General features: G+C 52.8%; 2 protein-coding genes across 11 annotated transcripts in view; one reads left to right on the forward strand and one right to left on the reverse strand.

Annotated features, from left to right (window-relative positions):
* Positions 1-19,270, forward strand: part of BCL2L1 (BCL2 like 1) — an 871,182-nt gene that overhangs the window by 109,780 nt on the left and 742,132 nt on the right. The window lies entirely within an intron of this gene.
* HM13 (histocompatibility minor 13) overlaps positions 10,228-19,270 on the reverse strand; it is a 40,795-nt gene continuing 31,752 nt past the window's right edge. For 3 of the 10 annotated variants that reach the window (XM_033433431.2, XM_033433432.2, XM_049698818.1), the window contains 5 exons: positions 17,681-17,783; positions 13,388-13,473; positions 11,546-11,692; positions 10,759-10,921; positions 10,228-10,637 (listed from right to left, as the gene is read on the reverse strand). In XM_033433431.2, coding sequence (XP_033289322.1) covers positions 10,632-10,637; positions 10,759-10,921; positions 11,546-11,692; positions 13,388-13,473; positions 17,681-17,783 — 505 coding nt within the window. In that variant the 3' untranslated portion in view covers positions 10,228-10,631. Of the gene's footprint in view, positions 10,638-10,758; positions 10,922-11,489; positions 11,693-13,387; positions 13,474-17,680; positions 17,784-19,270 lie in introns of all 10 variants that reach the window. The other 7 variants (XR_004484784.2, XR_004484785.2, XM_049698816.1 and 4 more) reach the window with 4 other exon arrangements.

Here is a 19,270-nt window from a genome sequence, read left to right on the forward strand (position 1 = left end):
AATACCATGTGGCTCTGGGAAATCATGAGACAGCACTTTCACTTTCAGGAATTTATACTAAGGATATACTCAAATGTGTGAAATGATGTATGTCCAGGAAGAGCAGCCAACTGGAAAAAACCCATATGTCCATCACTAGGGGATTGGTTGAATAAAGGCTGTTCTCTCCATGTAGTGGAATATATACATGCAGCTGTGAAAAAATGAGGAAGCTGCCTTTATCCTGAAATACTAAGGTCTCCAAGTACTTTGTTAAGTAGAAAAACAAAACAAAACCATTTGCAGAGTTGCAGGGTAATATGCGTAGACTGCCACCCCTTGTGTTTAAAAAGAATAAAAAAGAAAATATATGCATTTACTTGTAACTCACTAGGAAACTGATCACCGTGTGGCTGCCTCTGGGGGTGAAAAGGGAGATGTCTGTACTTTTAAAATTATATACCATGAGAGTGTATTACTGATTCAAAAATGAAATAAAATTACAATGTAAAAGGGAGAGGTTTGGACCCAGAAAAGATTAAGGGAGAATGCTTTGTTTCTGGGGTTTCCCCCAGTCTGAGATTGTGTGGTAAGGAGACATCTGCGAACCAGTCTGAGGAACTCACCTGGACCCGTGACTGGACCTGAGAATCACTCAGTCACAGCCACCTGGAGGTGGGACCCGGGGCTTGGAGGTGGGAAACACCCTGTCAGTGGGCTGAGGGCTCCGAGGTAGGAGCATTTCTAGAATTTACTTTTTTTTTCTTTAACATCTTTATTGAGATATAATTCACATATCATATTATACAATTCATCCATTTAAAGTGTACAACTCGGGGCTTCCCTGGTGGCGCAGTGGTTGAGGGTCCGCCTGCCGATGCAGGGGACACGGGTTCGTGCCCCGGTCCGGGAAGATCCCACATGCCGCGGAGCGGCTGGGCCCGTGAGCCATGGCCGCTGAGCCTGTGCGTCCGGAGCCTGTGCTCCGCAACGGGAGACGCCGTGGCAGTGAGAGGCCCGCGTACTGCCAAAAAAAAAAAAAAATAAAAAAAAAATAAAGTGTACAACTCAATGGTTTTTAGTATATCATAGAGTTGTGCAACCATCACCACAATTAATTTTATAACATCTTCATTAACCCCAAAAGAAATCTATTAGCAAACGCTTTCCATTTACCCCTACCTCTCAGACCCTGGTAGCCACTAATCCACTTTCTGTCTCTATAGGTTTGCCTATCCTGGCTCTTTCCTATAAACGGAATCATACAATATTTGGTCTTTTGGGACTGGTCTCCTTCATGTAGCATAATGTCTTCAGGGTTTCTCTAGAATGTACTTAAAAAAGATTTTTTAAAAAAAATTTTTTTACTTTTTATTATTTTTTTTAAAAAAATATTTGTTTTATTTATTTATTTTTGGCTGCACTGGGTCTTTGTTGCCACGCACAGGCTTTCTCTAGTTGCGGCAAGTGGGGTCTACTCTTCGTTGCAGTGCATGGGCTTCTCATTGCCGTGGCTTCTCTTGTTGTGGAGCACAGGCTCTAGGCATGCGGGCTTCAGTAGTTATAGCACACGGGCTCAGTAGTTGTTGTGCACGGGCTTAGTTGCTCCGCGGCATGTGGGATCTTCCGGGACCAGGGCTCGAACCCGTGTCCCCTGCATTGGCAGGCAGATTCTTAACCATTACGCCACCAGGGAAGCCCTAGAATACACTTTTAAAATGCCCAGAGAGGGACTTCTCTGGCGGTCCAATGGTTAAGACTCTGCACTTCCACTGCAGAGGGCACAGGCTTGATCCCTGGTCAGGGTCCCACATGCCATATGACGCGGCCAAAAAATAAAATAAAATGCTCAGTTACTCCAGCAGGTTGCATAGGGGTTGTCTCTGGGGTTGGGATGTGGGATCAGGTTGAGGACTCAGATTGAAGGTGGACCTTCCCCTTTCTGCGGCATGTACTTCTACATGACTTGTTGTTTCATAATAATGTATTCCTTATATTAAGGCTGATTAAAATGATAACACATATTCATTATAGAGAGTTTGGACATATAGATCAGCTCTAAACAAGATAAAAAGCATCCTGTCCCCACACCTATAAACGCATAGAGATAACTTCTGAATATTTAAGGATTTGGGTAGGGTGCAGGAGAGGCAATTTCTGCACTGGGGAGCAGCAGTGTGTGTGTGTGGAGGTGTTGTGGTCCAGGGATTTCCAAGATTCCACTTAAAGAGGTCGTGACTTTGATTTTCGGTTACTTGCTGTGAATGCCCTCCCCCTCCCCGCCTTCGTCTCTGTTTACTTATTGCAAGTTGGAACTATGCATTTATTTGGGGAATCATTTATTCATAAGCATTTTGCAGTAGATGCTCAATAGAAGGTAAGAGATAATGAAACAGACTCTATGACCCAGAAGTAAATGTGTGTTTCATTTTTCAGTTATGTCACTCATGCAATCCTCAGTTATTAATCACCTACTGTGTGCCAGGCTCTGGCTAAGTTCTGGGGAGACAGAGATGAGTAAAGCCACCCTTCTTGGCTTCCCTAGGGACTTTCATGTGGCCTTTTCCAGGATCACTATCTAATTCAATAATTGTGATGATAATGATGATGGTAATGATCTAAAGTAGTGGTTAGGATTTCAGGCTGTGGGGTGAGGCAAACTGGATTCATGGCTCTGTGGCTTTGAGAACTGTGGTGCTCCGGGCACGAAGTCCATCTTCCCTGGGCCTCGGTGCCCTGTTCTACAAATGGATCCTAGCTGCGGCCAACCGCAGGATTGTGATGGAGATGCACTGTGACAATGATGCAACGTGCTGCATCTGGCCTGGTCCCATGTAAAGTGGTGGTGATCGCTGAGAGCTTAGCATTGGCTCCACTCCCCCTTTGTCTGCAGTTCACTTAGCACCACTCCCAATGGAATCCTTCCAGCCACCAATGACTCAGGTACCACCACCTGCATTTTGCGGATGAGGAAACTGAAGGTGCAGTCAGCTAAGGAGGGAGTGAGGACACGGGCTTTCTCACTGTCTCACTCCCAGGTAGAAGGGGCCAGTGGGCTGCGGGTTGAGAGGAAGGGGTTCTTCTCCTTGACCCTCTCTCTCCCTTCCCTGGGAAAATCCAACAGGTGGTGGGGCCTCCGCTCTGGGGGGCCATTGTGTGGGGGGCCTGGGAGGGTCGGAGGGCCCAGTGTGTGTCTGGGAGAAGATGGATGCCTTCATTACCATGTGAATCCTGGGAAACTGCCTCCCAGGCTGGGTGGTGGGTGGGCGTGGGCCACGGGGCTGGGGGGCTGGGTGTTCTCAGGCCTGGACCACACAGCGGCTGGGAAGGGGGTCTGCGTGGAATCCTGAGGGACCCATTAAAAAAAGATAATGGGGTTTCCCCTCTTGTTTAATTTCTTATTTTAGGACATCTCCATCCTGTGGGGCTTAAAAGAGACACAGATTGAAAACAAAAAGGTTTTTTGTTTTTTTCCCCCCCCTCTCAGTTGCAACTTTCCCATTGATGTGCTGCATATCTGGGCCTGAACAGTTAGAGTAGGAGACTTTCACAGCATAAAGCACAAATCAGCGTCTCTGTGGGGGCATTTCCCAGCGCTGTTCCCTGAATGGCTTTTTCATTCATGGAAAGTATGTCCTAGGTAAATCCAGGGTGATTAGCAAAGAGTTGCTGAGCAAATTGGGAGAAGCAGGTTTTAGGCTTAAAAAACAAGGTGTCATCAATTTGACTGGAGCAGTAAGGACTGGCCAGCATTTGGACAGAAGGCCGGCGGTAGAGAGAGAATAAGGTAATCAGAATCAAAACAGCACCCGGTGACTGGGTGTCCTCATCTGTAAAATGGGACTGAGGCTTTGGAAGGACCCAGGCAGAGGGGAGCACAGACCATAGCATGAGACCTGGAACACAGACCTACTCACACACGAGGGCAGAAAGTAGATGGATCAGTGCACGTTCACCAGCTCGAACCAGCCGAGCCTTTCCACAAACCCCTTCCCACAGTCACACGGGATTGTCCTCTCTTGCTCTCTCACACACACACCAATGCAGGCCCTGGCTCACAAGCGTTCTCACAAACACACACTCTTAAACACGTCAAGATAGATCCAGACGCATAAGCATGAGTTCACAACCACCACCAGGTAGAAACACATCTGCAGCTCTGCCCCACGTAAGTTTTCCGCATCCTCACGCTTACCCACACACTTGTACAAACCCCAAACTCACACAGATTCCACAAGAACACACACTCTTTCACCCTCACACACAGGTATAGTCGCACAGAGAACCTCTCAAGCAGAAAGGGGCCTGGCCCCTCCCCCCAGCTCCACACCATGGCAGCTGGCTTTCCGGCCTTGGCCCCTGGGTTTTCTCTACTCTCCCCCCAACCCCATCCCCCACGCCCCACGCCCCATCACACCTTTGACGCATGTGTCTTGTGTGCCTCCACCTCCCCTCCCCAATCCAGGGCCCCAGCTGGACCCTAGGGTAGCCTGAGAGGGGCTGGGCACGCAGCTCTTAGCACCAAGGGGGGTGCCTACTTGCGGGGCACGGGCACATGGAGAGGCCCTGAATGCAGTGCCGAGGGGCTGGGCCTTCTCTTGGTCCCCTCTGCCGCCGCCCACCCTCCCCAATAGCTTGTCTCAGGAGGGCAAGGGTCTGGGCCCCTCCACAGGAGGGCAGGGTGCAGTGGGGAGGAAGGGCCCATCACTGACCCCAGCGGGCCTCATCCGCCTCTCAGGCGTCCGCCTTCACATGCAGATGGCTTATTTGTCTCACCTGGTCTGCCTTAAAATGACAAAGAGGTTGGATGCTGTCTGGGTATTACAGAAGATGATACCTGGCCAAAATGAGAAGGGGAAGATTGTCAACTACGGAAACAAAATAGATGTCAAAGTAGTTTGCACTATAGATATTATTTGTGCTAAAAAATACATAATAGAAAATAACCCTGAAATCTATGTTTAGCTGTTAACAGCAGTAATCTCTGGGTGGCAGGAATATGCTGTTTTATTTTCCCATTTTTTTAAACACATATTCTAATTTTCTACAAGGCATGGATGCAACTTCTAGATAATAAAAGGTTTTTGTAAATGAATTTTGAATGACATGAAAAATGACAAGGGGGCGGTGGCCTCATGTGAACTCAGAGCTGGGGAAGCTCTTGGTTGCTGTGTGGGCAGCTCCCTTCTCTGTGCCTTTATTTCCTCATCTGTATGATGGAGACTCACCACATGGAGGATGTGAACACTTGGGATGGTGCTTGGCACACACTAAATGCTCAATAATGGCGCTGCTGTTCTTCTTCAGCCATGGCTCAAGGGCCCAGCCACTCCGCGGCATGTGGGATCCTCCCGGACCGGCGCACGAACCGTGTCCCCTGCATCGGCAGGCGGACTCTCAACCACTGCGCCACCAGGGAAGCCCCATCCATGAAGGTTTCTGTTCACACTGCCCAGTACATGTTGGACACCTCCTGGGTGCCTGCAAGGATGGGTGTGCACGAGGCCCCTAGGCTGGTGCACATGCAGGTTCACACACATATAGGTCTGCCGTGCACTTATGTGTGCCTTGGGCACACCCAAAGCTTGCACATTGCACTCCCACGGGGGCATCAGGCATATGCACAAGTGCCTGCAAACAAGATCACAGGCCCTTCCCTCCGAGCACACGCTGGGGTGGAGGAAATGCTGTTTCAATCAGTTATCTACACCAGCATGCTCTCATCCCTTAGTTCCCTTCAGCTCAAAGCTGCTGGGAATTTAGGCTTCTTTCCTGGCACCAGACTAGACTCAGGGCCCCTTCAGGGGTCTTAGGACATTTTTAAGGGTGGGAGTGGTATGGGTTGAACAACCTCCAAGGAAGAGGAAATTGGTAAGTAGAGTTGGGACACGTGGGTTCATGGCCCTGCCATGCTGCTGAGGGATATCTGGATGACCGTGGGTCCACTCTCTGGCCTGCTTTGATTTCTCAATCTCTCTTGTTCATCTGCCCCCGGGGCCCTTGCCCTTTTATCACTCAGCGCATCACTATCACTGACCTGGGGCCCCATCCTTGGCTTCCAGGCCTTCCCAATTTTAACGCTTAGAAAGGACTATGTCACTCCCCGGCTCAGAATCCTTCCTTTGCTTCCAACGCCTCCAGAATGAAGCCAAAGCTCCACGGCCCGGCCTTGTGAGATCTGCTCGCCTTTCCTTACCTCTCACTCTTTTCCACTTTGCTGGCCTCTTCCCTCTACTCAGACAGGGATCCTCTCTTGGAAACAGTAATGAAGGCTAAATGAGCTTCCTTTCCTCACTCCTCTTTGTTTTTAATTTCGAGTCCGACAGATTTGTGTTCAAATCTCATCTTTGCCATTTCCCAGCTCCTTGTGACTCAGAAAGGTTTTGGACCCTTTCTGAGTTTAAGGGGCTTCCTTTGACAGTTGGAGATAATAGCTGATACTTCTTTTTGCCAGGGATGGATTTATTTTTATTTTCAATTGTATTTGTCTTTGAAAAATTCAAAAATTAAAGAATATAAAGTATACAAAAGATTACATGTACAGTAAAAATTTCCTTCCAAGCCACCTTCATATTTTTCTTGTCGTCAAATTTACCCAAATTAGTATCTCTTTTTACACATCTTGTAGACTCTTCCATACATATAATCTATTGGGGACCTGCTGTATGTGCTTTCCATGGATTATTTCCATGGATTATTTCAATTAAATCCTCACAGCCACCCGTGGGGCAGACGAGGAAACTGAGGCTCAGGTACCGGAAGCTGCTTGCCTGAACCCACACTGTGGGTAAGCAGCAGACCCAAGGCAATGTGAGTGTGTCCATTTATGAAGTGCTTTCTATGTGCCAGTCCCCTAGGATTGTCCTAGACCTGGGACATTCAACAAGTCATTCAACAAATACTGAGTGCCACTCTTTAGGTCACTGGGCCAGATGCCAGGTTACAACGGTGGGGAGGAAAGCAAAGGCTCAGCCCTCCCAGAGTTTTATCTCAGTGGAGATGGCCCATCGCTGTTGCCCCATTTTCTGGGTAAGAAAACCAAGGAACAGAAGGGAAAGAAACTGACCTGAGGTCACACAGTGATAAGAAAAGAGCTGGGATAAGCAGACGCATTTTACTGGTGGGGAAACTGGGGGATAGAAAAGAGAAGTGACTTGCCCAAGGAAACCCTGATAAGCAGGCGGCTGAGCCGGCATTCCACGGCTTACAGGGTCTTGGCCGCGCCTGCGCCTGACCCCTCCCCTCAGGGGCCGGGGCCACTTCGGCCCCGCCTCGCCACTCGCGTCCGCCTTCCTGGCAGCCCTGGTGGCTGTTTCCTGCCTGCGTAGCTGGGCGGGCGGCCGGCCCATCTGGCGGCCCCCGCCGGGCGGCGCGGGGAGGCGGCCCAGACTCGCTGGAGCCAAGCGCCGGCCCGGGCCCCCCTGCCCGCCTGGAGAGACCAGGTGTGGCCGCGGCGGGGGTGGGGGTGGTGCCTTCCTTCCCGCTCGGCCCTTCCTGACGCACCCGGGCAGGATGCTGCCTCCTCCCCAACCTCCGCCTCCCACGACCCGGCCTGGAACGTGGAGGGAATCCTAGCGGTGGGAGAGCCGGGTGGGCAGGGAGCAGCAGGCCCCGCCTCTGGTCTCCACTCCTATGAGACCCCGGGCAAGTCTTGCCCTTTTTTTGGCGTGGGGCCGGTGGCACCTCTCCTGCCTGCGGTCTTGACATTATCATTGACTTGACATTATCCATTTGTTCAGCTGTTTCAAGTCTGTTTGCCTGATCACAAGGTCAGCTGGGGAACCCGCGCTTGCCCTGTGTTCCCTGCTGTGTCTAGCAGCTTGAGCGATGCCCAGCTCATAGATGGTGCTAAAGCCCCAAAAGGGCATCTCAGGGCTTTACTCCCAGATTTGGAGCCACCCAGGAGGGTCTTACCCATTTCACAGCTGAGGAAACAGGACAAGAGTGGGTAGGCCTGCCCATCACATTGTGGTAGGCAGCCCTGCTGTCAGACGCTGACCCTCTCCTCCAACACCACCACAAGACCAGAACCCGGAATTTAGCATCCTGACTTGCAACACCACCACCTGTGGTGAATATCATGATTCTGGAAACCAGGCACCCTGGGTTCAAATCCTCCCCTTGGGCACTTAAATGTCTCTCTGCTTCAATTTCCTTTACCTGTAAAAATGATAGTACCTACCTCACAGGGCTGTTATGTCGATTACATAAATATTTCTAAAATACATAGCATAATGCTAGACACGTGAAATACAAATGAAATAATGTACTGGAGCTCTCAGCAGGGCTGGCCTCCCTTCCCCTACATTAGACCCCTCCCACCTACCATAGTCAAGGGAGACTGAGGCCACAGAGAGGGACACCTAACAAATCAGGGGCAGAATATGGGGGCTTTGGAGCAGTTTCCTAAGAACCCACTCCCACTCCAGGGTGAGGCTGGCACTAGGCCCACCCAGGGCCGTGCCCACCCCCCCCTCCGGCGTGCGGACCCAATCCGCGCCCGGCCTGGTGCCATTTTTCCATGGGACTCTGGCTGTGGCGGTTCACATCTGGAGTCTAGACTCGGAGGCTCTGCGGGCCGGGCCTACCGCCCGGGCTGGGCCACCGCTGCCCGCTGTTTGCTCAGCTGAAGCTGGTTAATTGGAATTAGAGTGGCCTCTGCGGTGCCGGCTGGCCGGCGGGCCCTGGCCGGCCACTGCCGAGGTCTGTGGAACATCTGGCCGGGCCAGGACGGCCATTAGGTGGCAGGCGCCCGGCGCCACGGCCACCTCAGCCTCCGCCGGGGGCCGCCGGTGACTCAATGAGGCCTTTGTGGGCTCCGGGCTGCAGAACCAACCGTGCTGTGTGCCTGGGCTGCCTGCCCCATCTTCCGCCCTCAGAGTGGCCTTGTTCCAGGACCACACGGCCTCCCCTCTGGAGGCGGCTGGAGGCGGCAGAGATACGAGAAGTCCCTGAAAGGGACCCCCTGGACTGGGAGAGGCTTTTGAGATTTCCTACCCCTCCTTTCCAGAAGGCCCAGAGAAGCTGGTAGGGATCAGGCCCAGGGGTCTGCAGAGGAGTTGCAAAGTCCTTAGGAACTCTGGAATTTGATTCAGATGGCTCAAGGTCAAATCCATATCTATTAGGTAATCTGCCTCAACTCTCTCACTTGTGCAATGGGGCTGATACTAGCACCCACAGCCTGAGAGTGAGAATTAAGTGAAATCCTGTATTGAGGTGCTCGGTACATGTAACAGCTCCCCTTCTCTGCTCCTACCTGTGCTTTAGCTCCAAACTGTCTGGCAGCCCCTGTCATCTTCAGCCTTTAAACCTGAAGCTCAGGTAAGAGAGATCTCTGGGTAGGGTGCTGAAGGTCTGAGTCTCGGGCCAGCGGCCACCCTCCCCCGCATCAGTTTCTCCACCCAGTGACCCCACCCTAAGCAGGCAGATGAGGGCTGTGCCCACCCCTGGCTTGGTCCACTGGGGGTTCTCCTACAGGCCAGGGCTGCTGTCTTCAGCAAACCTTGGAGAAACCCTAGCTATGGGATCTCCAGCTATCGGGCCTGGATGGCCTCTCGGAAGCACTGGGCCCAGTCCCTCCACCCCCACCCCACAGCCTCTCCAGGGGCCCTGGGGGCGGCTCCTAGAATCAGGGTCTTTCTGGCCTTATAGTAGTCGTTTTGGGAAGAATCTCAGGAATGGGCAGAATGGGAGCGGTGGGGCCTTCATCTCTAGGGCAACCTAGCGTCCAAGTGCTCTCCAGCTGAAGCCATGGGGACATCAGGATCACAGAGGATGACTTCTGCCATCCTGGGAATAAAATCCAAACTCTTTCCTGGGGCTCACACGGCCCTGCCCATTTCCCTGGCTTTGCAGATAATGATCCCCTTGCTGACTCAGGTCAGCCTTTTGGTACCACGGCCTCCTCCCTGCAAACCTTTCCGCCAGTAGGTAATGCATCCAGCACCTGTCCAACACCCTCACTGCCCCCAAGTATTGGGAGCAGCGTGGCAGGAAAACTGGATGGCAGGGGAGAGGGCTCGAGGGCCCCCTCTTCTGGCCAGAGGGTATCCTGGGGGCGCTGAGCTGGCATACTGGCCAGGCGCTGGGTGGGCATACAGGAAGGAGGGGCCCAGAGGTCAGGGCCTCAACACAGGTTGCGACGGTCCACAGTCCCCTTCCTTACAGAAAAGTCCCTGGGTGGGAAGGTGAGACCTAGTAAACCCATTGTAAGATACTGGGTAAGAACCTTCCAGAAGCACAGTGGACTGCCCGGGCAATGGGATGAGTTTTTAATGTGAGGCAAAGTCAGTCCACAATACAAAAGTCTAAAAATCAGACCCACTTTTCCCACCTGGCACCTGGGGGGGTGGGGGCAGTTGGGGGCTTCCTTTGCGGGCAGGGATGGGGAGAGGCAGAGCGAGGCCAGAGATGGGGGAGAGGGAACCAGGCCCCGGAGGCCCTGTTGGAGGGAGCCTGCTGCCCCTGCCCCTCTCCTGGAGCTGCCGTTCCCCTTCAGCAGGACTGCGGCCGTGCGGGCCCGTGTGTCTGGCCCTCAGAGGGTCAGGCACCAGCCGCATCATTTCTCCTTCTTCTCCAGCCCCTTCGATGTCGAGGCCTCTGTTCCCTCTTTGGATTCTGTCACTGCTGCTGGATCCTTTGGATTTGACTCCTCATAACTGACCAAAAGAACAAAACAACAACGACGACACATTTAGAGGAGGGAAGAGCAGAATCTTTGTGCCCCACCTCCCACCATCGCGGGGGAACCCCTGGGCGCGCACATCCTCGGCCCAGCACCTTCCAGGACTTGGCCCGGCCCCGCTGTGCGCCCTCCTCAGACAGGCTGCCTGCTCCGCTTTTTCTGTGCCTGGTGGTGCCAAGAGGTGGCAAGGGCAGCGGCAAACGGGAGAGGTTGGACTTGGGCTTGTGAAGGCCAATTTTAAGCTTCTTGAACCTTCCACTGGAGAGAATGGGGGAAAAAAGGGGCAGCCAGGATGAGGCTACGGGAGATGCGCTGCCTCCCAGGGCACACGGCAGGAGTCAAACAGCTCAGCCCCAGGGGTGCGGGCAGGCAGGGGGCTGCTCTGCTGGCAAGGGGCAGGGTGCCACTCTCCCAGGCGGACACCCTGCTTAACTCTTACTATGGGCTCCACTTACTGAGCAAGTGAGCTCATGCCAAGGACAACACTCACATTTCCTTACCAGATCAACCACACAAGGCAGGCACGTGCCCACTTACAGATGAACACAGAGGTTTCTGAGAGAGGAAAGTGACTTGCCCAAGGCTATATGTATACGGTATACGGAGAGTGGTAACAGTGTCTACTGCTGTATGACAAGGGCTGCGGACACCCACTCTCACATGAGTCCCACCGTACTGGTGAGGACACCAGGGTTCCGAGGCCCTGCTCCCCCACCCTGCGGCTGGGCACCGTGACTGCCTGGTGGTGGTGGAGGAGCTGCCTCTTGCCGCCTGTCCCTGGCAAACCTCCCTGCCCTGTACACTGGAGCTGGGGTGTCTGCCCTACCTTGGGCCCCAGGGCAGTGGGGGGAAGTGGGCAGGTGGGCACCCGCTGGGCATTACATGGCGCTGGGATTCTGCGGGCGCCGGCGGCGAGGGCCAGCTAGCTTCTGCTGCATGGAGTCCGCCAGGCTGGCTGGGGAGCCCGAGACTGTGGGGAAGTGGGTGAGCCTCGGGGTATGAGGCAGGATTTCCGCTGAGGACTCGTAGCTGTGTGAGAGACAGACAGACAGAAAAAAGAGATGGAGAGGAAGAGACTAAGGGAGGACAGAGGCTTCTCTTCCAAGGAGCAGGGAGCAGAACTGGGTCTTATTTTATCTATCTCTGCACTTTCAGGCTCTGTGGAAAGAAGCCAGTGTTACTTGGAGAACAAAGAGAAAAAGATGCACCTACATAGGGGGACACTCTGCAGAAGAACTAGGATGCCCTAGATGTATACGTGCTGCTGCGGAAACATCTCTCAGATACACCCTTGTGTGAAAGATCAAGATGTAGAATGCTCCGAGAATGCCACCATCTACACAAGAATGTGTACACACATGTGTGCTTTTAGGTGCAGAGATGTCTCTGAATGTCCAGGGACAGAGCTGGCCTCTGGGGGTGGCTGAGGTCTGAGGGGTTGTCCCTCTCATGCTATGGAATTTTTTTTTTCATGCTGTGGAATTTTGACCGATGTGCATGTGTTACCTATTTAAAAAGAAGTAAATGAATTTTTAAAAAAAAGGGAGAGTGCCAATAAAAAGAAAAGTAAAACCAAAGATAAGGTGGAGAATTAGGGAGAGAGATGGGCAGAAAGAGAAGAGAGAGACCATTTGCTTTATCACCTCAATCTAAGAACCTCCTGGGGAGTGGGGGACAGAAAGGTGGGGCGCCCATGTGGGCGAACATTTAGAGAAACAAAGCGCCAAGTGGTTAAAGGCAGGCACCCTCTGTCCTGGCTGGGGAGGTGGCCCCAAGTGGGGGCTGGGAGCCGAGGGTGAGGGTAGCGACTGAGCTCAGGGCTCAGGTCCACCCCTGCCCCCAGAGCTCCCCCAGATCTGCCCCCAAGTTCACCCCCAGCCTTGCCTCGGAGGCCACAGGGCTCTGCCAGGCCGGGAGCCACGAGCAGGCAGGTTGGGAGCCTGGGGCTCCTAGGAAGGGCAGAGGCAGGTACGGGGGAGGGGTGAGTCACAGGTCCCCCTGCAGGCAGCCAGGTGCGCAGAAGGCTGGCCAGGCAGGTGGAGCTGGTGGGAGGCCCGAGTGGGCAGCTTCAGTTGCAGCCGGCAGCTATTTCTGGGTCCCTGGCGGGCGGGGTCAGTGCTGCTGGGGAGCAGACACCTGTCGGAGTCATGCAGGCCTCGGGGTCAGGGTGGGGCTGATCATCGGTGTGGCAGGTGTGCGGATGGCCATGGGGAAGGGGTATATGTGCGACTGAGACAGAGAGAAAGCAGCTAGCTGTGGGTTACAGCCACAGAGGCGACTGGATGGGGATTGACACTTGACTTCTAACAGGGCATTTCCATCACACTAGGGTCCCCTCTATTACTCACATGTAGAAACTGAGGCCGGAGGAGGGGAAGGACACGCCTGAAGTCACATGGCAGCAGAGTCAGGAATGGGAACGCAGGGTTCCCCACAGTGGGGCCGTCTGGGGGGGAATCTACACCAGCCAGTTCCTTCTCAGGACTCAGCTGGCATCTGGGTGTGGGGGCTGCCTCGAGAGCCCCAAGGCCTTGCCCTCCCCTGGCTCCTGGCCCCCAGGAGGGTTCCGCTGGTGCCCACGGGTCTGGCACCCATGTGCTGGTGGAAAGGGCGAGGGGTGAGGCCGGTGGTGGGAACAGTGCTCCCCTGGAGACATGTACCAACAGCCCTGGCAGGCTCCACTAGCTGCCTGCAGGTGCACCTGTGCCCCCTGCCGCCTCTCACCTGAACATCTCTGTCACTTCTCCCTTGGCCAGTGCCACCAGGACAGGAAAGCCGATGCAGGCGGGGACCAGGTACAGGAGCGCAGGCTGAGAGAGAACACAGGCTGGTGAGGCAGTGATGGGCAGGGCACACGCTCAGGGCTGTGCCCATCACCCCAACCCTCTCCCGGTGTGACTGAGGGACACTGACCGCCCAGGTTCACAGAGCAAGTCAGTGGCTGGGCCCAAACCCAGAGCTCCTGACTCCAGACCAGGGCTGTTCTTCTCTGGGAGGGAACACAAGAAACCCAAAGAAACTCAAGTATGCAGGGCTTTAAGGGCGCCCATAAGTCTGGATGGCAGCATCCCAACTGCCCAGGACATCAGGTTCAAACTTGCAACCTCCTGAGTTGGTCCTATTCCCAGAGACCCTGCTTGCCTAGGTCTGGGGCTGGAAGTCTGCACTTTTAACAACGCTCCAGGAGATGCTGTTAGAATGACAGTGATTACGACATAGCTGCTATGGATGGAGTACTTTCTGTGGCCTGGATTGAGGTCATTGGCTCCACCGGGATTCATGCCCAGGTGGTCTGGGCCTGGAGCCTGTGAGGAAACTCCTGGCGAAGCTGGGTCTGGAGGATGGGACAATGACACTAACAGGCCGTGCTCCCAGAGTACCTGCTGTGTGCACCGAGCTCAGCCTCTGGGGAGCGCTTCAGTCCAACTCCACACCCGCTGTGACCATCCTCCTTGTGTATGGAAGGAAGGCTGATGCTTCGGGAGGAGAGGGGGTAGCCCAGGCCTTGGAGGCCTAAATGGCAAACTGGAGGTTGAACTTGGGCACCCCCCAGACTCCAAAACCATTCTTCTCCTTGCAGCATCTGAAAGCTGGACCTCATGCTGATCAACCCTCCATGGCCCCCAATGCTCCCAGCAGCCTGAAGTCCCCATGAGATGTGACCCCTGCTTCCTTCTCCAACTTCACCTGCCCTGCCCTACTCTGGCCACACTGGCCTCATTTTGGTCCTCCTCGTCACCTGAAGCTACAGGACCTCTGCATGTACCATTTCTGGGATGTTCTCCCACCTGTGCCTAGGTTCCTCCTCCATCAGACCTCGGCTCAGCTGTTACTTCTGTGGGGCAGCCTTTGCTCGCATGGAGTCAGGCCCTCTTGCTGCACACTCTCAGCTCCCCCACTCCCCCTGCAATTCTTCACAACATTCTCTGGCAACTTGGACTGAAACATCCCTGTGCCATTATAGGCTGGAGTTTCTCTCCTGTTACGCTGTGAACTCCATGAGGGCAGGCTCCACAGCTGTCTTGTTCACTGCTGTATTCCTGGTACTCAGAAGAGGGCCTGGTAAATACTAAGACAATGGCTTCCTCACAGATGCTCACAAAATTAAGGGGGTGTCCTGGAGATAACTAGGGTGAGGGTGAAGGAGACATCGTTCCAAAGGCAAAGCCAACACCTGGCTAGAGAACACGGCTCCAGAGTCTCCTGAGGCTGACCATCAGACCATTTCCTGGCTCCTGCCATGGGTGAGCTGTGAACTACCCTACTTCATATATGTTATCCTTGAAACTAATAACACCCTAATCATTTGGATCTGAGTTTTACAGGTGATGCTATTAAGGTTCAGAAGGAAATGACTTGCCTGAGGTCACACAGGGTGTTAAGTGGCTGAGTTGGGATTTGAACTTGGGCAGCTGAGCTTCTTCTCCTGCATCAGGTCTTTGCTATGAGATAGGCTTTGGGCCAAGAATGATAGAAATCACAACGACAAAGGCGTGCACCAAGACTTGTGAGAGGCAGCCAAAGCAGTACTCAGGGGAAAATCTGTAACCCTAAGTATATTTACTAGAAAGACTGGAAAGAAACAATCTCAGTTTTCAAATCAGGAAGCCAGAAAAAGAATAAAATAAACACCCCCAAAGGAGGAAGAAAATAATAAAGGCAAAGCAAAAATTAATGAAATAAAAATAAAACAAATACAAACTGATTAAAATTTAATTTCTGAAAAATAGATCACTTTTATAGATGAAGAGACTGAAGATCAGAGGAGAAAAAAGGATCTGCCCTAACTCACACAGTTGGTCAGGATACAGACCCAGGTTCCTCTGTCTCTAAGTCCAGTATATTTTCTTCACCAAGGCCAGGCTGGGCCAAATAGAAGGCTTCCCAGGAGGAGGGTGCGTAGAAGTCTGGCCCCACCATGGCCTGCCTCATTTAAGAGCTGGCAGCAACTGAGGGGCTCTTTTTTTTTTTTTTTCTTTTTTTTTTTTGCGGTATGCGGGCCTCTCACTGTTGTGGCCTTTCCCGTTGCGGAGCACAGGCTCCGGATGCGCAGGCTCAGCGGCCATGGCTCACGGGCCCAGCCGCTCTGCGGCATGTGGGATCTTCCCGGACCGGGGCACGAACCCGTGTCCCCTGCATCGGCAGGCAGACTCTCAACCACTGCGCCACCAGGGAAGCCCTGGAGTGCATTTTTGATAGAAGCCAAATGGGAACACAGAGGCAGAAGTGACCCCTACCTAGGGAACTGCTCGCACTGGGACTGCCTATGTCTTGGAGAAGGAGAAGGAGCTCAAAGAACAGGTGTCCCTTGTGTCCCAATCCCCATCCCAAAAAAGATTTTCAGAGAGATGCCCGTGTGGGTGACTGAGAACAGCTGGGCTGCTGCTGGGGAGTAGCAGAGGCCTGAGACCAGGAGTCTAGGGCTCCAGCCAGGTCTCAGCTTGACTTGCTGCATCACCCAGGGAAGGCTCCTTTTCTCTCTCCCACAGAGAGGACCACCTCTCCCACCTCTGCCCTGAGCCTGTGTGAGAGCTCCCACTGGAGCCTTCTCTGAGTCTAGCCCAGGCAGAAGGCAAGCCTGCCACCTGGTGGCCCTCTGTGGAATAGCTCTGGGCTTGGACTCTCGCGGGACTGACAGCTGGAGAAGAGACCTCTAAGGAGGCCCAGACACTCTCTGCGCCCTCTTTGCCAAGGGCATGTCCCTCTTAGCTTGCGGAGCTTCCAAGGCCATTTGGGGTAGAAGTGAATGAGAGGTGCTTCCCCACTGGTTCTTGGTTTCTCTATGGGCCAGGGGACCTTGGACCTTCGGTAAAACATAAGTATCAATTTCACAGACATTGTAGATATAAAAATATTGTAAGGACTAAATGAGTTAATGAGCGAGAGGGTTTAGCACAGTGCCTGGCACAGAGTAACTGGCCAGCAGCTCTTGTGATTAATTTAAATGTGGCTTCCCTGTGGCCGGTGCCCTGGAGAAGCGGGAAGGGAGGAGGAGGAGGGGAGGGTGGAGGGGGTACAGTAATGCTAACTGGGCCGGCGACTCTGAGCACTTTACTTATATTAACTCATTTCACCCTCAGATGACCCCAAGGTGGCTACTATTATTTATCCTCATTTTCCATTTTCACGAATCAGTGAGGAATCCTGAGTATAACTTCAGCAACTTGCCCAGAGTCCTGCAAAAGCAGATGGTGGAGCCTGGATTCACACCAGGGCTCCCTCGGCCTCCACTCCACACTGCCTCTCCCATGGCCGGGGGTTCAGAGCCTGGGCTTGGTCTTCACGTGACACAGGTTTGAATCCTGGCTCCACCACACACTTGCCACATAGCACCTGAACTCCAGTTCCCTCGTCTGTTCACAGGATCCTCCTGAAGTACTGAGCAGAGCCTGACACATGGGGAGTGCCCTTATTTCCAGTAGAGAGCAACCTTGTCTGCTGGCTTTCCCCTGCCCAGCTCCTCTTCTCCAGGCCACACTGACAGCTTTCAGCCCCAGCCCAGCCTGGTTCACTCTGTGGCAGCTCAGTACCCATCTAGGTGGGAGAAGCGGGCAGAGCCTGGCCTGCTTGGGGAGTGATGGAAGGGGGGCCCTGACATCCTGTCACTTACCTGGTGGGTGGACAATGGGCTAAGACCCCCAACACCCACCTGATCCTGTTCTTCTGTCCGCTCCCACTACCGAGGCTGAGAAGCCATGGCCACATTACAGCTGGGGCCCAGGGACACTGATCTGTCCCAGGAGATGTGGGCAAAAATCTGCTAAGAGGACTCGGAGAAAGGTGTCATCTTCCTGATGAAGGCGACAGGCATGCTGGCATCCTTCCTCCTCCTCCTTGCCACCAGTGTGCATGTGCTGCCTGAAGTAGGGCGTCACCTTGCAACGACCACAGGTGAAAAGCCAAGAGAAGCACAGACACGCCTGCTCTACACCACTGGACTGCTCGCATGTGGGATAAGTATGTGCCCGTCACTTGCAGTGAAAGCACTCCCGATACACCGAGGACAGTCATGCTCACCTGGGCGTGTTTGAAGATGTGCATGATGAAGATGGTCAGGCCCAGGCCGAAGATGTAGGCTGCAAAGCTGGTGTAGAAGTAGGTGTGGGTGTTCTTCTTCAAGCTTCAGTGATGGTGTGGGGAGAGAGGAGGGTGAGATTGAGGCACTGCAGAGCAACAGTGAGGAGGGGGGGAGCTGGGGAAGACCCTGGAGGCTGTGTGGGGTGGCTGAGAGCTCTGGGCTGGGGGCTTGGAGGTGAGCATGCACTCTGATTCTGCCCCAGCTAAGTGTCTTTGGACCAGTCACTTTCCTTCTGTCAGCCTCAGTTTACTCATCTGCAAAATGGGAAAACCACGAGCCATCTCCCTAGTGGTTGCTGAATGTCAAGTGCTATAACCTAGAACAGTGGCTAGGAAGCTCAGGCCAGCAGAAAAATCACCTGGACAGCATGTTAAAAAAATAGAGCTGTATGGGGGTTCCCTGGTGGCCTAGCGGTTAGGATTCTGGGCTTTCAATGCCGTGGCCGGGTTCAATCCCTGGTCGGGGAACTGAGATTCCACAAGCCACGCAGCACGGCCAAAAAAACAAAACAAAAACAAAACAAAAGAAACACCCAGAGTTCTAGGTCCAATTTCCAGGGAGTCGGATCTAATAGGTCTGGGGCTCTGCATTTTTTTTTTTAAATTTTGTAATAACTTTATTTATTTTTGGCTTTTTTTAAAAATTGAAGTATAGTTGATTTATAATATCATATATAATATACGATATGATACGATATATATATCATATTATATATATATAATACGTATTATTATTATATGTATAATATACGATATAATAATATAATTACTTTCAGGTGGAAAGCACGGTGATTCAGATATATATATAAATATATATATATATATTCTTCTTCAGATTCTCTTCCCTTACAGGTTATTACAAAATATTAAGTATAGTTCCCTGTGCTACACAGTAGGTCCTTGTTGTTTGGGGCTCTGCATTCTGAATCTGACACAGGTGGATCATGCTCTGAGGAACACTGATACAGAAACTGGACAGCAAAGTTCTTCTAAGGGCAGTGGAGCTAATAGCTCAGTAACCCTCTGTGAATACTGAATGGATGCTGATTACATGGATAGAATGCCAGTGGCTTTCTGGGCGATTCACCCAAGATCAGCTTCAGAAGAGCTGACCCGTGCAATCTGGCACTGCCATCACTTGATGCCCTTTCACAATGGCAGCTCAGGACCTTTGCCTGTGTCCAGCAACATCTGTGGAATGAATGAGTACTTCTGATGCCCTTCCCTCCTCACCCTGGCGGCTTCTGAGCCTGGAGCTGCAAGTACACTGAGACCTGTCCTGTTGTGCAGCCTGGAGGGTAACGGATTCCCTTTGGGAATGTCACGCAGATTCTGGAACCATCTCGGAAGGACTTGCTTATCCTGCAAGTCCAGGCCAGGAATGAGCTCCTTCCTCTAAGGGTGCTGCCAGCTGAATCTGTATCTCTAGCAAATGGCCGGGAGACTCTCGTGGGTTGCTCTTTGTATTACCTCTGAACATCTAGGGGCAGAGCAGCTGGCACAGCTGTGCTTCTACTTACAGACTGGCCA

The sequence above is a fragment of the Orcinus orca genome, chromosome 16 (assembly GCF_937001465.1).
Source record: "Orcinus orca chromosome 16, mOrcOrc1.1, whole genome shotgun sequence".
NCBI classification, from domain to species: Eukaryota; Metazoa; Chordata; class Mammalia; order Artiodactyla; family Delphinidae; genus Orcinus; species Orcinus orca.